The sequence below is a fragment of the Phyllobates terribilis genome, unplaced genomic scaffold (assembly GCF_046119375.1).
Source record: "Phyllobates terribilis strain yellow unplaced genomic scaffold, ASM4611937v1 Scaffold_1__5_contigs__length_1240528914, whole genome shotgun sequence".
Taxonomy (NCBI): Eukaryota; Metazoa; Chordata; class Amphibia; order Anura; family Dendrobatidae; genus Phyllobates; species Phyllobates terribilis.
Window position 1 is genome coordinate 305071826 of NW_027362761.1, and position 23384 is coordinate 305095209.

The window sequence follows — 23384 nt, forward strand, 5'->3', positions numbered from 1 at the left end:
GTTCTATGGTCTAATGAGACCAAGATCGAGATCTTTGGTGCCAACCACACACGTGACGTTTGGAGACTGGATGGCACTGCATACGACCCCAAGAATACCATCCCTACAGTCAAGCATGGTGGTGGCAGCATCATGCTGTGGGGCTGTTTCTCAGCCAAGGGGCCTGGCCATCTGGTCCGCATCCATGGGAAGATGGATAGCACGACCTACCTGGAGATTTTGGCCAAGAACCTCCGCTCCTCCATCAAGGGTCTTAAGATGGGTCGTAATTTCATCTTCCAACAAGACAACGACCCAAAGCACACAGCCAAGAAAACCAAGGCCTGGTTCAAGAGGGAAAAAGTCAAGGTGTTGGAGTGGCCTAGTCAGTCTCCTGACCTTAACCCAATTGAAAACTAGTGGAAGGAGCTCAAGAATAAAGTCCACATGAGACACCCAAAGAACCTAGATAACTTGGAGAAGATCTGCATGGAGGAGTGGGCCAAGATAACTCCACAGACCTGTGCCGGCCTGATCAGGTCTTATAAAAGACGATTATTAGCTGTAATTGCAAACAAGGGTTATTCCACAAAATATTAAACATAGGGGTTGTATAATAATTGACCCACACTTTTATGTTTAAAATTTAATAAAATTCAACCGAGCAACAAAACTTTTTGGTTTGTAAGATTTATGCTTCTGTTCATAAAACCTACTCTCGTTTGCAGTTTGAAGGCTCTAACTTATTTGCATCTTATCAAACCAGCTAAATCTGCAGGGGGTTGAATACTACTTGTAGGCACTGTACACCCCTACATACTATAGCCATGCATACCCCTGTATACACCCCTACATACTATAGCCATGCATACCCCTGTATACACCCCTACATACTATGGCCATGCATACCCCTGTATACACCCCTACATACTATAGCCACGCATACCCCTATATACACCCCTACATACTATAGCCACGCATACCCCTATATACACCCCTACATACTATAGCCATGCATACCCCTGTATATACCCCTACATACTATAGCCACGCATACCCCTATATACACCCCTACATACTATAGCCATGCATACCCCTACATACTATAGCCATGTATACCCTATATACACCCCTACATACTATAGCCATGCATACCCCTACATACTATAGCCATGCATACCCCTATATACACCCCTACATACTATAGCCATGCATACCCTATATACACCCCTACATACTATAGCCATGTATACCCTATATACACCCCTACATACTATAGCCATGTATACCCCTATATACACCCCTACATACTATAGCCATGCATACCCCTACATACACCCCTACATACTATAGCCATGCATACCCCTACATACACCCCTACATACTATAGCCATGCATACCCCTATATACACCCCTACATACTATAGCCATGCATACCCCTACATACTATAGCCATGCATACCCCTATATACACCCCTACATACTATAGCCATGCATACCCCTACATACTATAGCCATGCATACCCCTATATACACCCCTACATACTATAGCCATGCATACCCTATATACACCCCTACATACTATAGCCATGTATACCCTATATACACCCCTACATACTATAGCCATGTATACCCCTATATACACCCCTACATACTATAGCCATGCATACCCCTACATACACCCCTACATACTATAGCCATGCATACCCCTACATACTATAGCCATGCATACCCCTATATACACCCCTACATACTATAGCCATGCATACCCCTATGCCATCTATATGCACCCTGTGTTCCCCGTACACCCAGCAGCTTTCCGTTATACAGCTCGTTACCTCTCTCCCCCTTCTCCTCTTCCGGTACCGTCTGGAAACCGAAGTGCGTCTCCCGGCCGGGGCCCTGTGCGTGGAGCGGGCGCTGCCAGCCGAGCCTCACATCCCTCCATGAGGGCAGGCACCGGCGGCTGGCACACTTGATAGCAGCCGCCATACTCGTACCCCCAGCCCCGGTGACCTCTGCAGCGAGTTGCGCTCTACACAGAATAACAGGCCAAAAAACTACATGTCCCAGAAGTCCCGGTGCGGAGCCACACCCCCTGGTATAAAAGCTCGTCATACGGGGACGTGACACTGTCAGGCGGCCATTCGCCATTACAGAAGCGGCCTCGGTTGTTTGCCCCTTCACGGGAGCAGGGGGAATCCTCCACCGAGCAGATCAGCGAGTCCCCACCGGACTCCCATCACCCGGGTCCACCCGCTCCCTGGGGCTCCGGACTCTCCGCCTTCCCCCATACTACGAGGACAGCTGGGCCTGAGTTGCGCGGTGTAGCGGGCCCACAGCGCCCGACTCCCTGTTCGCCTCCGGTGAGGCCCGCGCTCCCTCCAGCCGCAGCCTCTTCCTTCCGGCTTCCTTGTTCTTTTTCTTTTCTTTCCTGGGTTGGATATCAAGATGTCGCCATGAATCCCGCTCTCCGTTCCCCGCCGCTTCTGAACGCCATGCTCCTGGCCCCCAGCCGGCCCCTGCTCGGTGCTATCCCCGCTGCCCGTGCGGCCTATGCCGCTGAGCTCAGCCGCAGACATGGATCCCGGATCCAACAACACCGGCAAAACCCAGAACCGTGCGGGCTCTGCCGGGCCGTCCGGGGACTCTAAGGCCAAGAACGGTAATGAGCCTGTGCCGCCTGTGTGCGGCTGCTTCCTCCGTCCTGGGGAGTCGCCTGGTCAGTGCCATCAGGATCAGATCATCTGCAACCAGTGACCGATATCTGCCTGACAACCTCTTACCAGCTGACAGCCCTGTGGCGGTAGTGGCCATATATCTGCCAATCGAATTGCAGGACCTGAGTGAACAACTACATCAGTAATCTGTGACCACTGGACAAGAGCCCAGAGACCCTCCTCCTAACTCCCGCCATCCCCAGCCTGGTGCAGTGTCACTTGATGATGGTGCCCCAAGTCGGCTAATGACGAGGGCTGCTGACCGGGGAGCGAGGTTCTCAGGGCTCCTGTCCATCGGTTACACATTACCTGATCAATTCTTGCCACCTCAAGTTAGAACCCTAATCTATTAGCCGTAACTCACACCTGATCTGGTAAAATACCATATGGGGTCTGCCCTGTAGATGTGGGGTCCTGAGTGTATGAGGCAATGGGAGAGCGTGATCTGATTAGATCTACTAGTTACGCAGCAAGTACAGTGACGGCTTGTTGGACTCTGGCCGGCTGTGTGTTACCCCGTGTAATCTGATCATACATGGGAAAGCCTGGAATTACTCCACCCAGTCGTGCTGTCACGGATAGCGTCACCACCCTGGCTGTCTCCTGTCACTTGTTTACTTCAAGTTAAAGTGAACCTGCCATGTAAAATAGCGGCGTTAATCTGCAGGTTAATAGGTACATTACTTTATCTCCATTTTAAAGGATACCAGTCATGTAAAATAACAGTATTAACCTGCAGATAAGGGGTTAATCTGCAAGTTAATAGGGTCCTGACACGTGCAGCTGCTGCACTGAGAGCCCCACTGCCGGGAGGATATTAACTCTATTCCTTCTGGCAGACTCGCTCTTTCAGTCATGGGGTGGTGCCCCCCCAGCAGTCAGTGATGGGGGTGCAGTTACAGCGACTCTACATAGAGCAGTGACTGAAACCATGCCGGCGCTACCCCTTTGAACGGCGAACACTGTCAGGGGGAGTAAAAACTTATTTGCTCCCGGCAGCGGGGCTCTCAGTGCCGCACAGTATCAGAACGCTATTGACCTGCAGATTAACTCCATATCTGCAGGTTAATAGCGTCTTTTTACATGACAGGTTTCCTTTAAACTGGAGATAAAGAAATGAATATTCACAGTACAATTGTTTCCCCGCACTAGCCGTTATGGCTTCATACGATCTTTAAACACTTGGCTGTTCTGCATGCAAAACAATGGACGTTAAGTTAATGGAACTTATCGGACACTGATGGGATTTGTAGTGTGGCGGGCCTGGCACAGTGGATGTGAAGGACTATAGCTTACACTGATGCTTAGATTTAGAAAAAATCCTTGTATTTTCTAAAATGAACACATTTGGTGATACAGGTGTTTCTATCGACAGGTTGATGGGGTAATAGGAGCTATTTTGTCTACTACTGGTTACTACAGTCGTGTTCCGGTTCTTGCTGAGGTTTCACATATCCAAACGTTTATTTGTAGCTTGTGTTCAATGTTACTAATATTTCACTGTTTCTAAATTTAAGATGGAAAAAATGGCAGCAGCTCAAAGCCACGCTATGGCAGCCGCAAACGGGAAAATTCTTACCCCAAAAATGAGAGCTTTGCCAGTCAGACCCGCCGCCCCGGTGCACAGAAAAGCAAGACTTTTAACAAGGTTCCCCCTCAAAGAGGAGTCTCAAAACAATACACATATGGAAGAAGAGAAGAGGTAAGAAGCAGATGGGGGTTTTCAGGTTCCTTTAAAACTGGCTCATCGGTATAGTATCAGTTGGGGTACAAGGCTCAGCATCGCCTCTGATCAGTTATTTTTGGTCTGGTGATCCATGTGTGCCTTTTATTAGTTAGCAGTCACCACTTCGTGTTGTGGGGTGCATGTTATTAGTTTGTCTCATTTAAAGAAAACCTTTTACCAAGTCAAGAGTTTTTACTCTTGTATATATATTTTTTTTCTATTTTTTTTTATTTTTTTTATTTATTTTTTTTTATAGTTTTAATGTTTATGGTGTCTTAGGAAGATGGCTCATATAATTATCTGGGGTGTCTCTAGACTGCGCTGCATAATCATAATCACTGAGCCACGTCCCTTTGTAATAAAATGGGCCCTGTCTATAGAGCCATATGGTGGGCTTTGGGGTGTGGGGAAGGGATATTTTGGAGAGCAGCAGATATAAAATCAGAGCAAAAACTGTCCACTTTTGACCTGAGCTGTAATACCACCTACTGCCGCTAATAAAAGTACAAAGTGCCAAGTTCTCTTCAAACAGCTGATTGGTGGTGCCAAGGTTAGGCCATCAATTATAAAGCTCCAAGTAACCCCTTTAATCACCTTGGCCCCCATAGTCCCAGGTTCAGTTCCTAGGTATACAGCATATGATATATTTCAATCTGAAAACTGACACTATTGTTGGCAGGTAGCAGAAATTCAACGGGCAGAGTTCAGCCCAGCACAGTATTCAGGACCTAAGAAAATCAGCTTGAACCACTTGTTAAACTTTACATATGAACCACGTGGTCATCCTGGTGTGCATAGAGATGGACCCGGAAACTGGAGCAGAAGAAACAAATGGGGCCACAAGCCATTTAACAAGGAGTTGTTTTTACAAGCCAAGTAAGTTCTGACAGGCAATTAAAGGGTTTCTCATGTTGATTATAGTAAAACACGGGTACACGCCTGCTGGTTGTGCGCACATCTCGGCAGCTGTGTGACAGCGTGATGTCATTAGGCCGCTCACCTCCCAATGTGGAAGTGAGTGGTGCTGGAGAATTCCTTTAAGAAGCATGTCTATCACTATGGTATATTTTAGGATCCTCTTTAACCTCTTCTCTCCCATCTATGACTTACATTTTCATCAAGGGATGTTGGCTTCCTGTATAATTGTGATCACGTGGGACTGCCGCTTGGCCAGCATGATCACAGGTAGCATGGCTACAGCCGAGATCAAAGAGAATGTTAAGTTCTTATGTTGTGTGATCAAAGCTCATCAGTGCATACGGGCACTATTATAACCCACTTTGTTTGCATCACAGGCATGCATCTCATTTTCACAGTCCCTAATATTGCTATACACCCACAGGTCATATGAATGCCACGGCTGTCTGCCTATAATTATTGGGACATACCAAAAGGAGAAAACAAGATAACTTGCTAATCAGCAGGGGTCTGACCTCTGGGACTCAAAGGGAAGTATTCCCTGACGAGCAATTTTTATCCCTATTAGAATATAGAGCTGCAGATCCAATGTACTATCTCTGCTCCATTTAATCTGAGGCTGCTGGAAAAAGCCAAACACACAGCGCTCATAAGTCCTATAAGATGAAAATGGAGCAGCGATCAAGAATGTACACTGCGGCATAATTTTAACAGGAATAAAAGTTCCCTGTTCTGTCGGACCCCCACTGATAAATTAAAAAATTATCTTGGGGGTAGTTTATAATTTGTTTTCACTGGACCCCCCCTTTAAATACTCTACAATACCTGTTTTATTTGTTTTTGTTTTGTCATTTAACAAAATGTATCCATGTCTCTATCTTGTATTCTCATGATGCAAAATACAGCTGTGAATGGTAAGTTGTGTCTTGGGTGATCTGATCTGTGTTGCCGGCCAGTTCATTGCCTCCTTTCTGAGTTGTCAGTTGCTATGTGTAGACTCTGTGCTAATCTCGCTCCATGCATTCATGCTTTTGTTCTAGCTGCCAGTTTGTGGTGTCCGATGATCATGATTACAGCGTGCATTTCACTGATCCAGACACTCTTGTTAGCTGGGATCTGGTGGAGCAAGTGGTAAGTAGTACTATGTACACTAATTTAGCATGTATCAATTAAATATGTGTGTGTGTGTATATAAGACCCTGGGATGTATAATATAGTCAACCCCCCAAAAAAGAATTGGTGTAATAAAGGTAATTTTACTTATATGGAGTATGTACATAAGAGCTGACAGGATAATTATTTCATTTATAATCCAAGGTTGAATCTTAATACACCTTGATTATCAGTTCTTGCGTAGGGAATGAACAAAAAAGTGCCATGATGCAATAAATATTATCTTAATACTGAGGAATTCATAATATTGCATAGGCTACATGCTGTAATGAAACCTGCTTTACTACCTAAAGTGCAAAGACCACTTTTCAGTACTCAGAATAAGGGTCACTTTTTGGTAAATACATGAAAAATGTTAAAGCAACATAAACAATTCTCATATGTCATATAGTGCAGTAAGGTCAGCATTTGATATAGTTGTCAGCTACTTTCAGGCTAAATACACATGGAATCCCCCTGACGTGCGTTTCGTGTGGGCTTCTTCCTGAGGGAGGGGTGTATTGTGACTCAGACGTCCTTAAATACCAACCATGATTGCCTCATGTGCAGCAGGTATCAGCATGGCACTCATCTGAGAGGAGCATAATGTAGGAATAGACCCTGATTTTAGCAATGTATCGCTTCGTTTACTGGGAGTAGCAGTTGTGATATCGGCGATTGCATGGGAAGTGTGCCTGTAGTATCACCATGAATGAACTGCATTAAAGGGGTTGCCCAGGTTCGAGATGAGTTTACAGTCACCACATGACTACATCTTTGAATCCTCAAGCACACTCTCCACGCGCTGTCATGATTCTCCGCTGCCGGTGGCAGGCGCGCATGGTCACGTGACGGCAGGTAATCCATTTGCGTACATGCAGTAACGTGTCAACTAGACGTGCTGGGCTTGACTCTATTCCCTTGTATTGAGCGATGGCAGAGCACATCTAGTCAGAAGTATGCCAATCGCATACTTGTGGTCACGTGACTGCCCGCTCTTACTGTAAGCTCCAGAGAATCCTGACAGTGTGCGTTGCTTTCAGTGTGAGGGTTCAAGTCTGCAGTCAGTGGCTGCAGACTATTATCACAAGTCTAGACAATCTTTTTAGGGTTAGAGAGGGAAGTTTTGAGCAGGTGACCGGTTTCTAATTCATTGACACCTGATTTGCATAAGACTGCATACATAAATGCCACACCAGTCATGTAAAGACTGATAACTTTATATGCTGTACAAATTCCTAATTGTTTTGTGCCTGTTTTAGCGCATTTCCAGTCATGAAGTGCCATCTTGTCCTATATGTCTGTATCCCCCTATTGCTGCAAAGATCACTCGCTGTGGACACATTTACTGCTGGGCCTGCATATTGCACTACCTATCGCTGAGTGAAAAGGACTGGAGTCGATGTCCAATATGCTACAGCTCAATTGTGAAAAAAGACCTGAAAAGGTAATGCTTATTGATGGCACAGAGGGGGCTGTAACTGTAGGTGTAACTGATATTCTGAATAGAAATGTAAGTTTAAACTTTTTGTGCATTATGTAGCATTTTGTCTTCAATTTCACATCAATTCAGAGGCATTAAATGACACTAATCGCTCCTACCCATATAAACATAGGGCAAGGAGACTAATGTTATCCATGTGGTTTTACGACCTTCACAACCTAAATAAAAGTTTAAAGAGATCTGTGCTGGAAAAACCACATACATTGTTATAGATCATGTCAGTGACGCTAACGTAAACTACTCATAGAATTCATCATATTTGATAGGGAAATTTCTAACTATGGGTCCCAATGTAAGCCTGTGGGCAGAACATAGTATGACTTTGCATTGCAGAGCTTGTTCTTGGTTCCACTAAGTGGGTATGGGTTCTGGGAACTCCCAAGATCGATTCAAAGCGTTTTAGAGGTGCTGGTTTCCAAGTGTAAAATTTGTTTAAAAAAAAAAAATGCAAGTTGACAAAAATGATCCTATTTACTTGCTTTGGCCAGTAGCCTGATGTGCAAAAGGGCATCCAAGGAATGCTCCCTCTAGTGCTGCTGTATAACTAGAAGAGGCTGCTGTTGAATCAGCTGTGATGTCATGCTCTTTAAACACTATTGTACATCTCATTTTTGAAGAGCGAGCATTGACTGTATGGCAACTTGGCTGGTAGAGCAGGTGGCACTCGTCAAAGGGCGGATAAATTTACCATTATGGGGATTATAGTCACAGCGCTGAGGGAGATGAAAAATGGGAGTCAAAAGCTATGGATAACTCATTGCGTCAGTGCTGTGCAGCCTATCAAATATAGTTTCATCATGACAAGACTACTGACATACCCTGTAGTGTGCCATGGTGAAATGGGCATTACTGTAAGAAAAACTTGGAGATATTTTAGGATGGATGTTATTTTGGCAAAACTAGAAAAATCTTCTAAATGGGTGCAATTAAAAATGTAATTGCTTTAAAGGGAACCTGTCAGGTGCGCCATTCCATCAGCATTCAGCTATGTGTGATAAAACTCCCTCCCTACCCATCCCTAATGCAAATCTGCGCACGTGCGCCGCTCATTCCTGCGTACACCTGGTTTCAGAGATGCACCGCACGTGAGTGGAAGCTATCTTCTGAACTTCCAGACATGCATTGTGCGCGCCTCTGAACCTGGGAACACTGCTTCAGAGACGCAGTGACTCTGCTGGAATGAGTGGTTCACCTGGGCAGATTTGCATGAGTGGCGATGACTCCACTCGTGCAAATTGTTATCACACCCACAGGGGCGTGATAATATGAAACAAGGGCTGACTAGTCTGGGGAACTAGCACCCCATCAACTAGTCAAAGCCCTCATTGGCATAGGGAAAGCGGAAGTTATAAATGCTTTTTTCTCTAATTACCCCCCACGACAGCACACAGGAGGATGTAACCCCACACTAATAGGGACAGGAAATATGAAGAGGTTTAAATGGCTCCTCCAACATCCTCCCTCCAGTGTTATTTCCTGTCTCTAACAGGGATGAAGAGGTCATCCCCGGTGTGCTGGGCCGACGACAGGCACTGGGGAGAAAACTACAAGCCGGGCAGCGGAGGATAGAGCGGTTTACCTCTCCTCCTCACATGCGCTGCTCCAGTCTCCTCCAGATTCGGGACCCCCTTCTTCCAGTCCGCGCCCTCAGGCAAGATCTGAAGGATCTTCTGGCCGGAGGCCTTTGAGCTCTCCGGCCCATCTCCTTCTCCTCCCCCCTCTGGATGCGCGGGCGATGCCGATCTCCAGGATGTGGAGTGCACGCCGTGACATCGGACTGTGGATGATGTCACTCCTGGCGATTATGCGTTCCACTGTGGAGCGTAGCAGACGCAAGGAGGGAAAAGAGCGGTGATGGCCGCTGATGATCACACCTGTCATAACCTGGACACTGGGGGAGGAGCCCTCTAATCAGAGGAAGGTGCTGGTTCAGTCACCCATAAAGGAGCCTTGGACAGGAAGACATCTGTAGGTAGGACAAAACCATGTCTGATGACAAAAATGTTTGTAGGAGTACTATTGGATTCCCACAGCCAGATGTCATTTCTGCCCAAACAAAAACAGGTCATGCTAAAAGCAAAGATCAATGTCCTAAGAAGCAGGAGATCAGTATCATTGAGAGATGCCATGTCAGTCCTCGGGTCTATGACATCCTGTATCCAGATGGTGGCCTGGGCTCAGGCACATACCCGAACATTACAGACCCACATCCTTACGAATTGGGATGGATCTTCACTGTCTCTGAACAGAATTCCTATACCACCACGGGTAAAAACCTCTCTATTCTGGTGGCTGAGTGTGAAGAAGCTGAACAGAGGAGTACCATGGATCCAGAATCCGCTAGTAACCATAAGAGTGGATGCCAGCGGGAAGGGATGGGGAGCCATAGTCTCCCAAGAGCTATTCCAGGGTATATGGACCAAAGAGGTGAGCCAGCGCTCATCAAATTTCAGAGAATTAAAGGCTGTAGAAGAAGTCCTCAGAGCAGCAGAGCCTCTAGTCCAGAAAACCCACATACAGATATTTTCAGACAATATCACCAGAGTAGCCCACCTTTGTCATCAAGGGGGACACAAGGCACGAAATCTTAAAAGCAGTCTCTGCGAGAATATTTTCCTGGGCCGAAGAACATCTATCCCTGTCAGCTCTTCATATCCAAGGTTCAGTCAACGTCCAGGCCGATTTCTTAAGCAGAACAAAGATTCATCTAGGAGAGTGGAGCCTAAACACAGATGTCTTCCAGATGTTAGTCGAGAGATGGGGCTATCCAGAGGTAGATCTTTGCCGGACACCAGAACGCGAAGGTACCTCAATATTTCTCCCTGGATCCAAATGACCCTTGCCTGGGCGTGGATGCGTTCGCTCACCAATGGGAATTCAAACTAGCATATGCCTTTCCCCCACTGCCTATCCTTTCAAAAACCTTACAAAAGATAAGGACCAAAGGGATCCGAGTAATCCTAGTGGCTTCTTTGGCCAAAAAGAAGGTGGTTTGGGACGTTAACCAGTCTGAGTGTGGAGAGCCCTCTAATTCTTCCTCCCATCAGAGATCTCCTTCTCCAGGGATAAATTCACCATCCGGATCCCGAGAGACTACACCAAGCTGCCTGGCTTCTGAATTCCTGATATTAAAGACAAGAGGCCTCTCAGAGAAAGTCCTCAAAACTCTCTGGAAGAGCCGGAAACCTGTAACAAACACCATTTACCATAAGATCTGGAAGACCTTCTTAAAGTGGTATGCGCCCACTCACCCAGACCCTCATAGGGCCGATGTAGCACAGATTCTAGATTTTCTACAAGAAGGTCTGGACAAAGGTCTGAGACCTAGTAATCTTAAGGTCCAGGTAGCAGCGTTAAGCTCATACTTTGATCAAAGCCTAGCTGAACATCAGTGGGTGAAGAGATTTGACAGCAGCTACCCGCATCCACCCTAGAGTAACAGACTTGATTCCCCCCTGGGACCTTAACATTGTTCTGAAGGGGTTAACCCTTCCACCCTTTGAGCCCTTATCAACCATAAGACTGGACAGGCTGACCTGGAAAACTGCTTTCCTGGTTGCAGTAACTAGTAACTACAGCCAGAAAGAGTGTGAACTACTGGCCCTTTCAGTCAACGAAGACTACCTGAGAATCCTGGAAGATCGTCTAATTTTCCGACTTGACCCTTCATTTCTACCGAAGGTGGTCTCAAATTTCCACAGATCTGAGGAGATAATTCTTCCATCATTTTGTGACAACCCAAGACAAAGAAATGGAATTCCACACTCTGGATGTTTGGAGAATAGTACTGCACTATCTTCAGGAAACGGAAGAAGGAAGTAAAGACAAGAACCTATTTGTCCATACACAAGGTCCAGACAAAGAAAAGAAGGCAGCAAAATCCACAATAGTCAACTGGATTAAGAGGGCGATTACAGAGGCTTACCAGATCCAGGATCTACCTCCTCCAGCAAAGCTCAAGGCCCATTCTACAAGGGAGATATCTGTCTCCTGGGCTGAAAAAGCCTGCGCATCCATCGAACAGATTTGCAGAGCTGCTATGTGGTCCTCGATTCATACTTTCTCCAAACACTACAGACTACATCTGTCTGTTGGAGATTTAGCCTTCGGAAGGAAGGTCCTTCAGGTTGTTGACCCTCCCTAGTATATCTTTGGTATACCTCCTGTGTGTTGTCGTGGGGGGTTATTAGAGAAAATAGAATTAGACTTACCGGTAATTCGGTTTCTAATAACCCACCACAACAGCACGGGTAATTCCCTCCCCCTCGCGTATTGTTTCTACAACAGTCGGAGCAGTAGAAATAAAAATTAATTTGAAGCATCTATACTCTTGTGGTCCTTTCTAATAACACTGGAGGGAGGATGTGGGAGGGGCTATTTAAACCTCTTCATATTCCCTGTACCTATTAGGGTGGGGTTACATCCTCCTGTGTGTTGTCATGGTGGGTTATTAGAAACCGAATTACCGGTAAATCGAATTCTATTTTTTTAAAGTATTTAACAGAATTATGTTATACAGGGATGGATAAGGAGAGGGTATAATCACATATAGCTGAATGCTGATGGATTGGAGTGCAGGGGGGACCTGACAGGTTTCCTTTTAATTAAAGCATGAAAATAGAAACAGTCCATTGCAAACTTGCTTATCTGCTGTCATTCTCCTGCAATGAGCTAGTTTCACAGCAGTTACATTGCAGGAGAGAGGTTACCTCTTAACATCCCAGTCTGCTCTCCCCAGCCCATTGATTTCTATACAGCAGTTAGCTGCTCGCCTCTCTTCTTCTTCTGAAGAGATGCAGTTATAAATCACCAGCCCTGCAGCTCACAGCTGGTCTCCGATCACTGGGTGCTTGTTCAAATGCCTTATCTTAATGTTTAAAACAGGGATAAGGCTGTGTGCCCACGATGCGTTTAAGCAGCGGCGAAAACGCTGCAGAAACGCTTAAAACTCATGGTAGAAGGCCTGCCATGTTCCCCAATGATAATCCGCATGTGCTGTGCACATGCTGCGGAAATTTCCGCTGCGGGTTATTGCGGGAAAAAACGCAGCACTACCAATTATTTTGCGGAAGCGCTGCGTTTCCATCGCCATTGACTTGCATTGGAACGCATGGATTACGCATCACTGCATCTGTACATGTGGAATCCAAGCGTTTCAATGTGCGGATGGTACCCGGGTCTGGAGGAGAGGAGACTCCTTCTCTGGACCCGGGTACCATAGAACCTGTAAAAAAAATAAAAATAAATAAATTATTATATTTATCTTCTGATGGCCCCCAGTCTCCTTGTCTTCACTTGCCGGCAGCTTGCGGTGGACTGAAGGACCTGCGCTGACTTCATAGTCATGTGACGGCAGGTCCTTCAGTGTAGTGTACCGCGAGCTGCCGGCAAGACACCGGGGGCCATCGGAAGGTAAGTATAGATTTATTTTTTTATTTTTTACCATTCTTTAAGGTCACAGTATATAAATCCATGCCGATTGCATGGATTTATATAGTGTGACCAAGTTGACAAGCACTTTCCAAGTGATGCTAAAATCGCTTGGAAAGCTCTTGTTAACCTGCATGCAGAAATGCAAGTGAAGAACGCTTCACATCCGCATGTCCCTGGCAGGAATCCTCGTGTACAGTCCGCATGTGTTTTTTCTGCCAGGGAGATGCAGAAACGCTCAGGAAAAAATACGGAGCATTTCTGCATCGTGGGCACATAGCCTTAGTGTAGACTTAGAATAAAGCACAGATGGCTGAATGTGTTAAAGCAGAACTTGTGCTGAGCTTAGTTTTACTAATACTATAGTTCTGCTCACTAGAGCAGTCACTCAATGAGGGGAGCCCACCCTGTTAGAAACAAGGAAGTAAGGAAACTAAGGAGAATACATGCCTCGGACTGCTCAAGTTTTCTAATGTTTGAAGCTCATAGGGACAAAAAAAAGACGCTCTTGATTCTCATTTAATTTGGTTTGTTTGCAGTGTTGTTGCCACAGAACGACAACTTTATTCCGTCGGTGACACCATTACAATGCAGCTGATGAGGAGAGAGAAGGGTGTGCTCATGGCTATGCCTAAGTCTAAGTGGATAAAACTGGATGAGCCTGTTCATTTGGGAGGTAAGTAATCCACATTTTGTCTGCAGACACTGGGGGGATATTTATCAATTGTAATTCTTACAGCACTCTGTATATTTAGATTAGACTTTCTTAATGTGCATGAATTATCACATTGGTTCATCTTTAACAAACTTAAGCATATTTAGACTGTCTGGTTGAAGTTTATAGTGCTTACTTGTTGCTTACTGTGACAGAAATTTGCTCAAACTTTAATGCCATTATTATTTTTGCACGTACAGCGTCACATTTTAAAGGGGTTTTCCCCGACCAAATTAAATTTTAATCAATAGATCTTAGAAGAATAATGTGATATAATGTCCCTGTGCTGAGATAATCTTATAAATGTGCCCCTGCTGTGTGCTGTGTAATGGCTGTGTCTCACTGTGCTGGAACATGATCTGATCATACCACAGCTCCTGGGCAGCGGAGGAAGCAAAAGAGTATACAGACAGGTCAGCACGGGATCACAGCTGCTAACTTCTGTGAGGTGAAACATTTACCTGACTGTTCTTAAATAATGTTTTGCCTCAAAGAATCATCTGCGTTCCCCGGCTATATCTGTATACTCTTCTTTCTCCCCTGCCCAGGAGCTGTGGTATGATCAGACCATGTTCCTGTACGGTCAGACACAGCCATTACACAGTACACAGCAGGGGCACATTTATAACATTCTCAGCACAGGAACATTTTTATTTTTAGCACATCAATTTGTTGTTTTTTTTTTTTTAAATCAAAGATTTATTGATTAAAATTAACTATCTGTGGGCCAACCCCTTTAAGCCACACATTTTTTTTTTTGCTAAGTCGTGCCTTATTTGGTGCAAGTCATGAAATGGCTTCAAATTGTGCCTCATTTCTGGAGCATTTAGCTTCAATCTACCATACAGGGGCATAAGTTTCATACATGCATCTATTATTGGGACTGGTTTGGTTTTGTTTTCTGACCCTTTCCACAAGTGTAATTGCTAAACTATCAATTTTTTTTTTTCCATCTTAAATGATTATTTTTAACTAGATGAGGAACATATCATGTTCTCCAAGCTTCTTCTGGCATCGAGAGACCAGATCTTCAATCAAGTGATTTCAGCGGAGAAGGCTTCCCTGCTGGAGCAGTACAGCATCGAGGGGGAGACCCCCGAAGCTTGTTTTATAGAAGCTGCCATCCAGGAGTTGAAGGTGCGACACGATGACTAAATATGCACAGTAGTTAGTCACTATTTGTCAGGGAGTGGGGGGAAGGCGGGTGGGTATTTTAAAGGGAACCTGTTGGCAGTTTGTTCTTTAATTAAACATTTATTTAACCATTCATCAAGAGTAACAAGAAACATTTAAAGAAAATGTGATCATTGTACTTCTCTCGCATATTTAATGCACACAAGCATTTGCATTTTACAAAGAAACAAGTTTAACCCACTTGCCTGTCTCCCTCCATAATACCAACGAACTCCCCCTTACACTCTGCACATCAAAACATGTATTCAGTAAATATTAAAGTGTTAATAAAGTGAAGATTACATCCCTCACTAGCTTCTCAGATACCAACCCAGTGTATCTAATCCAGTTGCCCGATTACTTGCCAAATTTAGCCATTGCTCCCCTTTTTAATACATAACTTTTTTTCCATCAGTATTGTGTGATTCAAACACCAGGTTATTTCATCTATTGGCGGGGAATCCTTTGCTAGCAATTCTTGGCTATGGACTTCCTGACTTGGTAGAATATTTTGCTTATGGCCAGTTGAGTTGGAGTTGAACCTACCTTGCCTCCAGCAAGGCCCAGAATACATGTCTTGGGATTGAGTGGAATCTGGAGCCCATAAATGTCCGAGACTAACTTTCTGACATTTCCCCATAACTAGGGCAATTGGTGACAGGACCAGAACATATGTATTAAGTCCACTCCTTTCTCCCTACATCTTAAACACCTATAATCTCTTCTAAAGCCCATTTTACATAATGTCTTGAGGGTCCCATACACTCTATGTAGTAATAGCGGAGCTCTTCCCTGGGCTGTATTAATCAAGATCTTTCCTGTCCATTCAAGGATATCCTCCCTCTCCTCCATAGAAATGTTTCCCCCATCTCTCCCACCTAGCTTTAACCAAGGCCATGGGGTCTCCCAGAATTTCAGCAACAGACTTGTATAGTTATGAAATCAACCCCCTTAGTGCCTTTAGCACATACCACAAAATCTAGCACCCCATTATGAGAGAGTAAGGTCCAAGATATTTTCCTGAATTTTAATAGCATGTCTTAGTTGTAGATATTTTTAAAACTCAGTTGCTCAGATTGAACTTTTCTTTCAAATGAACAAAAAAACATCCAGCTACATATAATTGTAACACTTATTTCAGCCCCTGTCTTTTCTAATTTTCAAATCCCTCCAAATGTGGAAGTTCCCTTAGACAGGGGTTGTCCCAAATAGGGGTATATTTAGAGCAAGTCTTCAATACAAGCAGATTTTTACAAATTTGCCACATTTTATGTATAAGAAAGTGAGTCATCTTGAGCAACCCTTAAATTTGAGATTCCAGAAGCTCTAGAAATTTTTGCTCCCCTAATGGCTTCATGCTTTCCCTCCAGGGCCCACCCGCTAAAGTGTTGAAATTGGGAAGCTAGGAAATAGCCCCAGATATATGGCAGCGCTAATCCCCCTTGATCTTTTGAAAAATGCAGTTTTTCCTATTTAATTCTAGGAATGCCTGTCTTCCAAACGAAGTCTCTGAAAATTTTGTGCATTCTTCAAAACCTGTTCATAGGAATCCATATGGGAGAGCTGTGGAAAATGTGTGAAACGCAGGGCATTAGGCACATTTGATTAGGTTCGTTCTGCCCAGTGCGGACAGCAGTCCTATTCCCTAGGCATTAACTTTACTCTTCATCTTAGTCACTAAAGGACTGAGATTCTCTTGTGATGCGAATGCTCAAGTATTTGGTTCTGGAAAATATTTCAGATATTCCATAGTACACTAATTCAAAGTGTCCATTATCCAAAGAGTAAAACTGATTTTGACCAGTTTAGTCAGTCCTGAAAATAACCCAACTCTCTCAATACTTTCCATTACAGCGGAGAGTGAAGTATTAAAATTTTTAACAAATAAAAACAGGTCCTCCGCATATAATGCAGAATTTCCAATGTGGATAACTGCAGTTACTGTTTTCCATGCAATTCAACTTTTACTTTTGCAAAGGCTGAGATCTGCGTCCTAAAATGACACATTTCAGATTTCGAATCCACAGCACTGATTGTTTTTCACTGCAGACTGACTATGGATGAGATGATGAAAATCCCACAACCACATTGTTATTGTCTGAAAAATATGCTGTGTATAATAACTTACCCTACATTTCTGTTCAAACTTCTGGCAGGATCGTCAGGAAAGTCTTCAGGCTCCAAAGCATCAAGTTGTAGCAGTTGCAGCTTCAATGGAGACTTTGAAGTTGGAGACAAAGATGGAAGACGCAAATCCATGCTTGGATAGTAAGGTAAGTGGCTACTAAAAAAAAAAATCTCAACTATTGACTTTTCTTAATTTCTGGCATTACATAGTACAAATCCAACAAAGTAAATCACAAAACTGAGCTCCACAACATAAGATATTCATGACTTGTGGGTTCAATTGGTTCAAAAAATAAAACTGTCTTTGTAGATGACAAAAACTGGAAATGGAGGAAGTGAGAATAAAGAGAAGTTCTAAAAGAAAAGGCAGCATTGGGTATCAAAGGGAACAAAATATGGTCAGCCGCTTCCAAGGCGTAATCTACAATAACCTGCACAGGGTGTCAATACTTTTTTATATGATTTTATATAGCGTTGGAACTACCTTTTCACTTCAAACATGGCTAAATTCACATTTGGAAATGTTCGTCACTAGTATGAATCTGCCAAGTAGCATTTGAGAAGAATACCAATGAAGTGTAACTTTTCTAGAACAGTAGAATACAATGCCCCTAGTGAATGTTATTGAACACCTCCTTTTATAACCTTTCTAAGGTGGTGCAGTACTTCTCCGCTTTCGATGATGAGATTGTTGATCCAGTAGATGAGGAACTTTGTGCGGCCCCAGTTTCTGCAGATGTGGAACCATTGTTGGCCGAGGACTGTGACTTTGCCCCTGCAGATGATCCAACTCCAGACAGTCCTCAAGAAGCTGTTCCTTCAGAATCTGGACAACTTGCAAACCCATATTACTACTACTTCTACCAAGGTGAGTGCAGGCATATGTTTTAACAAATTGTGTGTTCCTTGGCAAATAAAATGTAATACTGTTGTCTTTGTAGCTGTGGATGGGCAGCACGTGTATCTCCACCCGGTCAATGTACGATGCCTGGTTCATGAATATGGCAGTCTTGAACGTTGTCCTGATACTATTACAGCTAATGTGGTTGAAATTGACGGCTTCACAGTGACTGAGGTAAATGAAAAATATATACTGAGAAGAAAATGTGTGGTAATGGTTTGGAGCTGACTGCGAAATATTACGGTGTCTCTTGCAGGAGGTGCGTAGGCGCCACCGTTACCTGGGCCATCTTCCACTTACCTGTGAATTCAGCATTTGTGAGATGTCACTCGGACCCCCGACTGTTTCACAGGAAACTCTAACCTACTTTTCTGGTAAGATGTAGAAAGACTCCTACAAAAGGGAGTTCATTAAAAAAAAATGCAAGGAAAATTAAAGAAAAGATAGACCCTGTAGTTAAAGCATTGCACTTTGTCAGAATGAACCTTGCATGTTAAATTGTTTAGCTGAGGTGGAAAAGCGAAGGAGGCTACGTCAGCGAAAAGAGCGAGATGAGCGACGCAGAGAGAAAAGGATTGAGATTGAAGAGAACAGAAAGCAAGGAAAATGTAAGCTGAGATTTTTTTTTTCTCTCAGTGGTGGATTAAACCGTAAAATCCCCCCAAAAATTGCCAATTTTCATTACTTTTAAAATGTGACATTAAAAGTAATGAAAATATCATTTCTTCCATGAAACACTCAAAAGGTTGGCATGAGTTTGATCAAGGTGGGGGTGCAGTGTGAAGCACTGCTTTCCATGTATTAAAGATAGTCATTCAAACACATTTCATGCAAGTAATACTATATTATCCCCAGTCGCAATTATTGTAGGGCTAGTCCCAGATTCATTGACATTCCCAGATAAAACAAGTGACGCACTGCAATGGGTTGTCCAGGCATACATCGCCACTCCACACAAGGCAACTGTCCAACGCCCATCAGGTATTGTGCACTGGTCCCAATAATTACAGGATCTATACACAATGCTCCACAAAGGCGTCGCGCCACAAAGAATGTCAGATTGAGGGGGGGGGGGGGTGCCTGGACAACTTTCTTAGTTTCTGACATTGAAGCATACAAATAGGCAGGAAAACTATGTGAACAAGAGCTTTTTAAAGGGGTTGTCTCATGAAGACATCCACTATTCTTGTATTTCTCTAACTGGCATATACATGACAGATGGGAGATGCTCTACAACTATGTCCCACCCTTAGCAGACTAATGGCCAACGTGTAATGCTGCTTTAACCTTACAGCAATATGACTAGCCAGATTAGGCTTTTCCTGGCAATTACCGCTGATCACCAGAGTGATGCATTCCTTTTCATATCATGTTTTAATGTATGTTCCTTGTTGGCATTGATATTTCTATTACATTTAACAATAGACTTATTGATTACAGATCCAGAAATGCATATCGCACTTGAAAATTTGTACCAGTTCCCTGCAGTGAGTTCAGGAACAGATCCCCTGGTACCTGGTTCACTTTCTGTGCTGCCCACTGCCGACGCTAGGAGTCCTGTAACACCAACTCAGTTGAGCTGTAGCCCAGCGTCTCAAGCCAGTAAGAATTGTGCACTTTTTTTTTTCTTTTCCATATTTCATTGCCTTTTTGCCTTTAACCTAAACATTTTCTTTTTCTAATTTTCTCATTTATGTTCTTGCTTTATGAAGGCTCTAGTTTTAGTCAAGGTGCTGAAAGCCCTATTGATTTCCATGGAATGCTTGAGGATGATGCCAGGTCACCTTCCTTTGCTCAGGTTGGTGTGTGCAGTAGGGTTGAGCAAATTGATTTGCAGAGCCCTGGTCCAATTCCCATGCCGGTAGTCCAAAGTACACCCAAGAACTCAGCACTCCAAAGTGGTAGTTGAAACTAAAAATGTAAATCTTATTTCCTCAACCCCCCTAAAAAAAAAAAAAAGTAACGTTGCAGTCCTGTTTGACAGACCTCTTTCAAATACACACATGGATTGTGAGATTGAGAAAGTGTGGGAAAGGCGTCTGTACACACTCCATTGCTTTATCCGTTCCTCTTCACCACTCATTTTGGCACATTCCATGGCGGTCACATTTCTGAAGTGCCTGATACAATTTCTTTACTTTCTGGATCTCAGTCTGTTTGTCTGAGAGGTCAGTTATTCTGGACTGAAACCTCTTTGTGAATTTTCTGAATTGTGAAGTTAAATTTTATTTTTGCAACAATACTTTGGAGTGGCAACTTCTTTTTATATTGCAAAGAGTGGAATCTTACTCTAACACCCAACAAAGAATCTGAATGCAGTGTAACCAGTCTGTAGTCCATAGCTGTCGGACCAGAACCCTGCGAGCCTTCTCTTACCTGACTGCATCCCTGGTGCCTCTGATTGGTAGAGCTACATGACGTCAAGCCACAACTACTAATCAGATGGGAGGCCGTTCAGCGCTCTGGCCGGCACTCACGGACAACTCAAATATCTCCATCCCAACTTCTTTTTTTTTTTCTCTTGTAGATGCTAAGGGTTGGCAAAGCAAAGTCAGAGTTGTGGCCAAAGGTTGCTGTAAAGAAAGGTATGTGTTAAGTCGCGTCTTTCAATTTTGATTGGGGCTCATACACATGGCAAGTGCACCCACCCAGTACAGCACTCTGTAAGGCACAATGCTTCTAGGGCAGGGTTCCCCAACTCCAGTCCTCAAGACCCACCAACAGGTCATGTTTTCAGGATTTCCTTAGAATTGCTCAGGTGATGGAATTATTGCCTGTGCAGGTGATGGAATTATCACCTGTGTAATACTAAGGAAATCCTGAAAACATGACCTGTTGGTGGGCCTTGAGGACTGGAGTTGGGGAACCCTGTTCTAGGGGATAACACATTGACAATACTATAGATGTTTTCGCTCTTCACTAACCTCCAAAATGTGAAAAAGGGGAGTGGGTGGGGGGGCATTGGTGGCGCTGGTTATATACACTGCAATTGACCAATAGTCACCATTTTACTTTTAATCCACAGAAAATCCAGTTAAAAGCACAGCTCCTGCAGACAGTGATGGGGAGAGTGACTGCTCGGAGCGGGTCCCAGTACCAAGTTTCCAGAACTCCTTCAGTGAAGCCATGGAAGCAGCCTTTCTAAAGCTAGACACGGCACTGCCAACTGCACCATCTGGTAAGATCTGGATTCCAGATATGGTGTCTAATCCACATGGGTTGGCTTAGTTTATTCAATTCACATTTCCCTTTTTTGCAGTTGAAAAAGGAGGAAAGAGAAAGAAGAAGCAACAGAAACTTCTATTCAGTACATCTGTGGTTCACACAAAATGAGCAGACTACTTCCAAGACCTCGTTCTAACTTCCCTTCATTATTTTTGCGCACATTGCTTGGTATAATGAACTTTAGCAGTATTTATGGTTGAAGACTTTCTTTTCTTCATTTGTTGCCCCCTTAGAGTGGGGCTCTTCAATTTTTTCTTTTCATGGAAATTCATCTGGTCTGAGCCATTTCTACCTACACGGTGCTAATCCAGGCTTCTGGGTTATACATGGTGTATAGGATTGTATAATCCTAATCTAGTGTCTGAGGGGCAGGCTTGTTCATGCTCAGCTAGCTATAGAATGGACAGGCTCATTTCCATGTTGAATGTACCTGCACTGCTTATCTGGCATAATGAAAAGGATGGACCAGTGAATTATCACAATCTTAACCACTTTTTTTTTTTTTTTTTTTTTAGTATTTTAATGTTTTTATCCCATCCCCTGAGAATCAACTTCACTCTGGTTGTGGCTTCTATGTGAAGGGAGATGAGGAGTTTACTTTTTTTTTTTTCTCCCCCCCCCCCCCTCTGTAGTTTAAACAATAAATGAAATTGGAAGTTAGCGCCTCTTGTCTTGTAGTATTCCTTTTCATATCTGTGCCTCTCCAAATATATAAGTAGACTGTATCTGTAATTAAAGTTACAGTATTATAGGTAAATATTGAACCAATTAATGTTTTGGATGGATGCATAAAAATCAAATGACTGTAAAAGTTCTGTCACTACTAATGGTTCTTGTAGAAATCCTTGCACTTCTTGTAGGGAAAAAAATACGCTTATGGAACAAGCCAAAAACTGCAGCAAAGTCTTCAGTCAGTAATGCAATCCCTCCTGGGGCCGGTAGCCAAGGAAAGTCGTCTCGATATATCAAAAAAGCAAAAAAATGGAGATGGCACTCAAGGGGTCCAAGTGAAAAGTCAGGTGCATGAATAACACTCCAAAGTGCAACATCTCAACTTCCCAACTGAAGCCTTAATCAAGCACTGTGACATGATTGCAAATTAAGGATGAGCGAGCATGCTCAGATATGGAGTTATCAGAGAGTGCACGCGTCAAATCCGAGCACACCCGGTTAACGGTGTCCGAGCATGCTCGCTCATCCCTACAAATCATGTGCCTATGTATATTAGTGGGGCATGTGACCAGTTAGTCATAGTTGTGTTACAAATTGCAAAAATATGTTTGTAGTTATTACACTAGTGAGAAAAATCCATAATATTTTTAGTAAATACATCAGTATGAATAAAATCATATACAGTGTTTATACATGGGTCAGATTCTTCAAAGCAATTTTGCCAGAATTCTGATGTCTGTTGCTTTGGAAAGTCGTAAAATACCTGCTCAACTTGGGAGTTGCTCAAAAATGTAGCAACTCTTTGGGTTTTCATGCCAGTTTCTCCCAGCTCTGCCAGAGTGGTGCGACTCCACAGCTTGTCTAATTCATGACAAGCTTTGAAATTCTTTATGCCAGAAGTCTTACTCCAGTCCATGACTAGAGTAAGATTTGTGGCGAGGCACATGGCACTTATCAGAAATGGCCGATTTACTCCTAAAGACCTGTGAGAAAATTGTCAGTCTTTATAAAGATGAATCGGGGCTGTGGTGTCTAAGTAGTTACAATATAACAAAGTACATATGGACGCTCACCATACATATTTAGAGGGCTCTAAGCACATGCCAAACATCAGTACAGGAAATAACCGAGGTGCAAGCACC

At 43.7% G+C, this 23384-nt stretch overlaps 2 protein-coding genes across 2 annotated transcripts in view; one reads left to right on the plus strand and one right to left on the minus strand.

Moving 5' to 3' along the window:
- Positions 1 to 2089, minus strand: part of COQ5 (coenzyme Q5, methyltransferase) — a 59856-nt gene extending 57767 nt beyond the window's left edge. Inside the window, exon 1 of the mRNA XM_073673511.1 lies at positions 1818 to 2089. Within this exon, the coding sequence (XP_073529612.1) occupies positions 1818 to 1971 (154 nt within the window). The 5' untranslated portion in view covers positions 1972 to 2089. The remainder of the gene's footprint in view (positions 1 to 1817) is intronic.
- RNF10 (ring finger protein 10) lies at positions 2079 to 22393 on the plus strand. Its single transcript, XM_073673504.1, has 17 exons — positions 2079 to 2644; positions 4217 to 4401; positions 5105 to 5301; positions 6384 to 6474; positions 7758 to 7942; positions 13969 to 14105; positions 15121 to 15281; positions 17474 to 17590; positions 18099 to 18312; positions 18386 to 18519; positions 18602 to 18719; positions 18852 to 18953; positions 19786 to 19947; positions 20058 to 20143; positions 20873 to 20930; positions 21371 to 21523; positions 21605 to 22393. The coding sequence occupies exons 1-17, from the start codon at positions 2536 to 2538 to the stop codon at positions 21676 to 21678; spliced, it is 2283 nt and encodes a 760-aa protein (XP_073529605.1). The 5' UTR covers positions 2079 to 2535; the 3' UTR covers positions 21679 to 22393.
- The last annotated feature ends 991 nt before the right edge of the window (positions 22394 to 23384 follow it).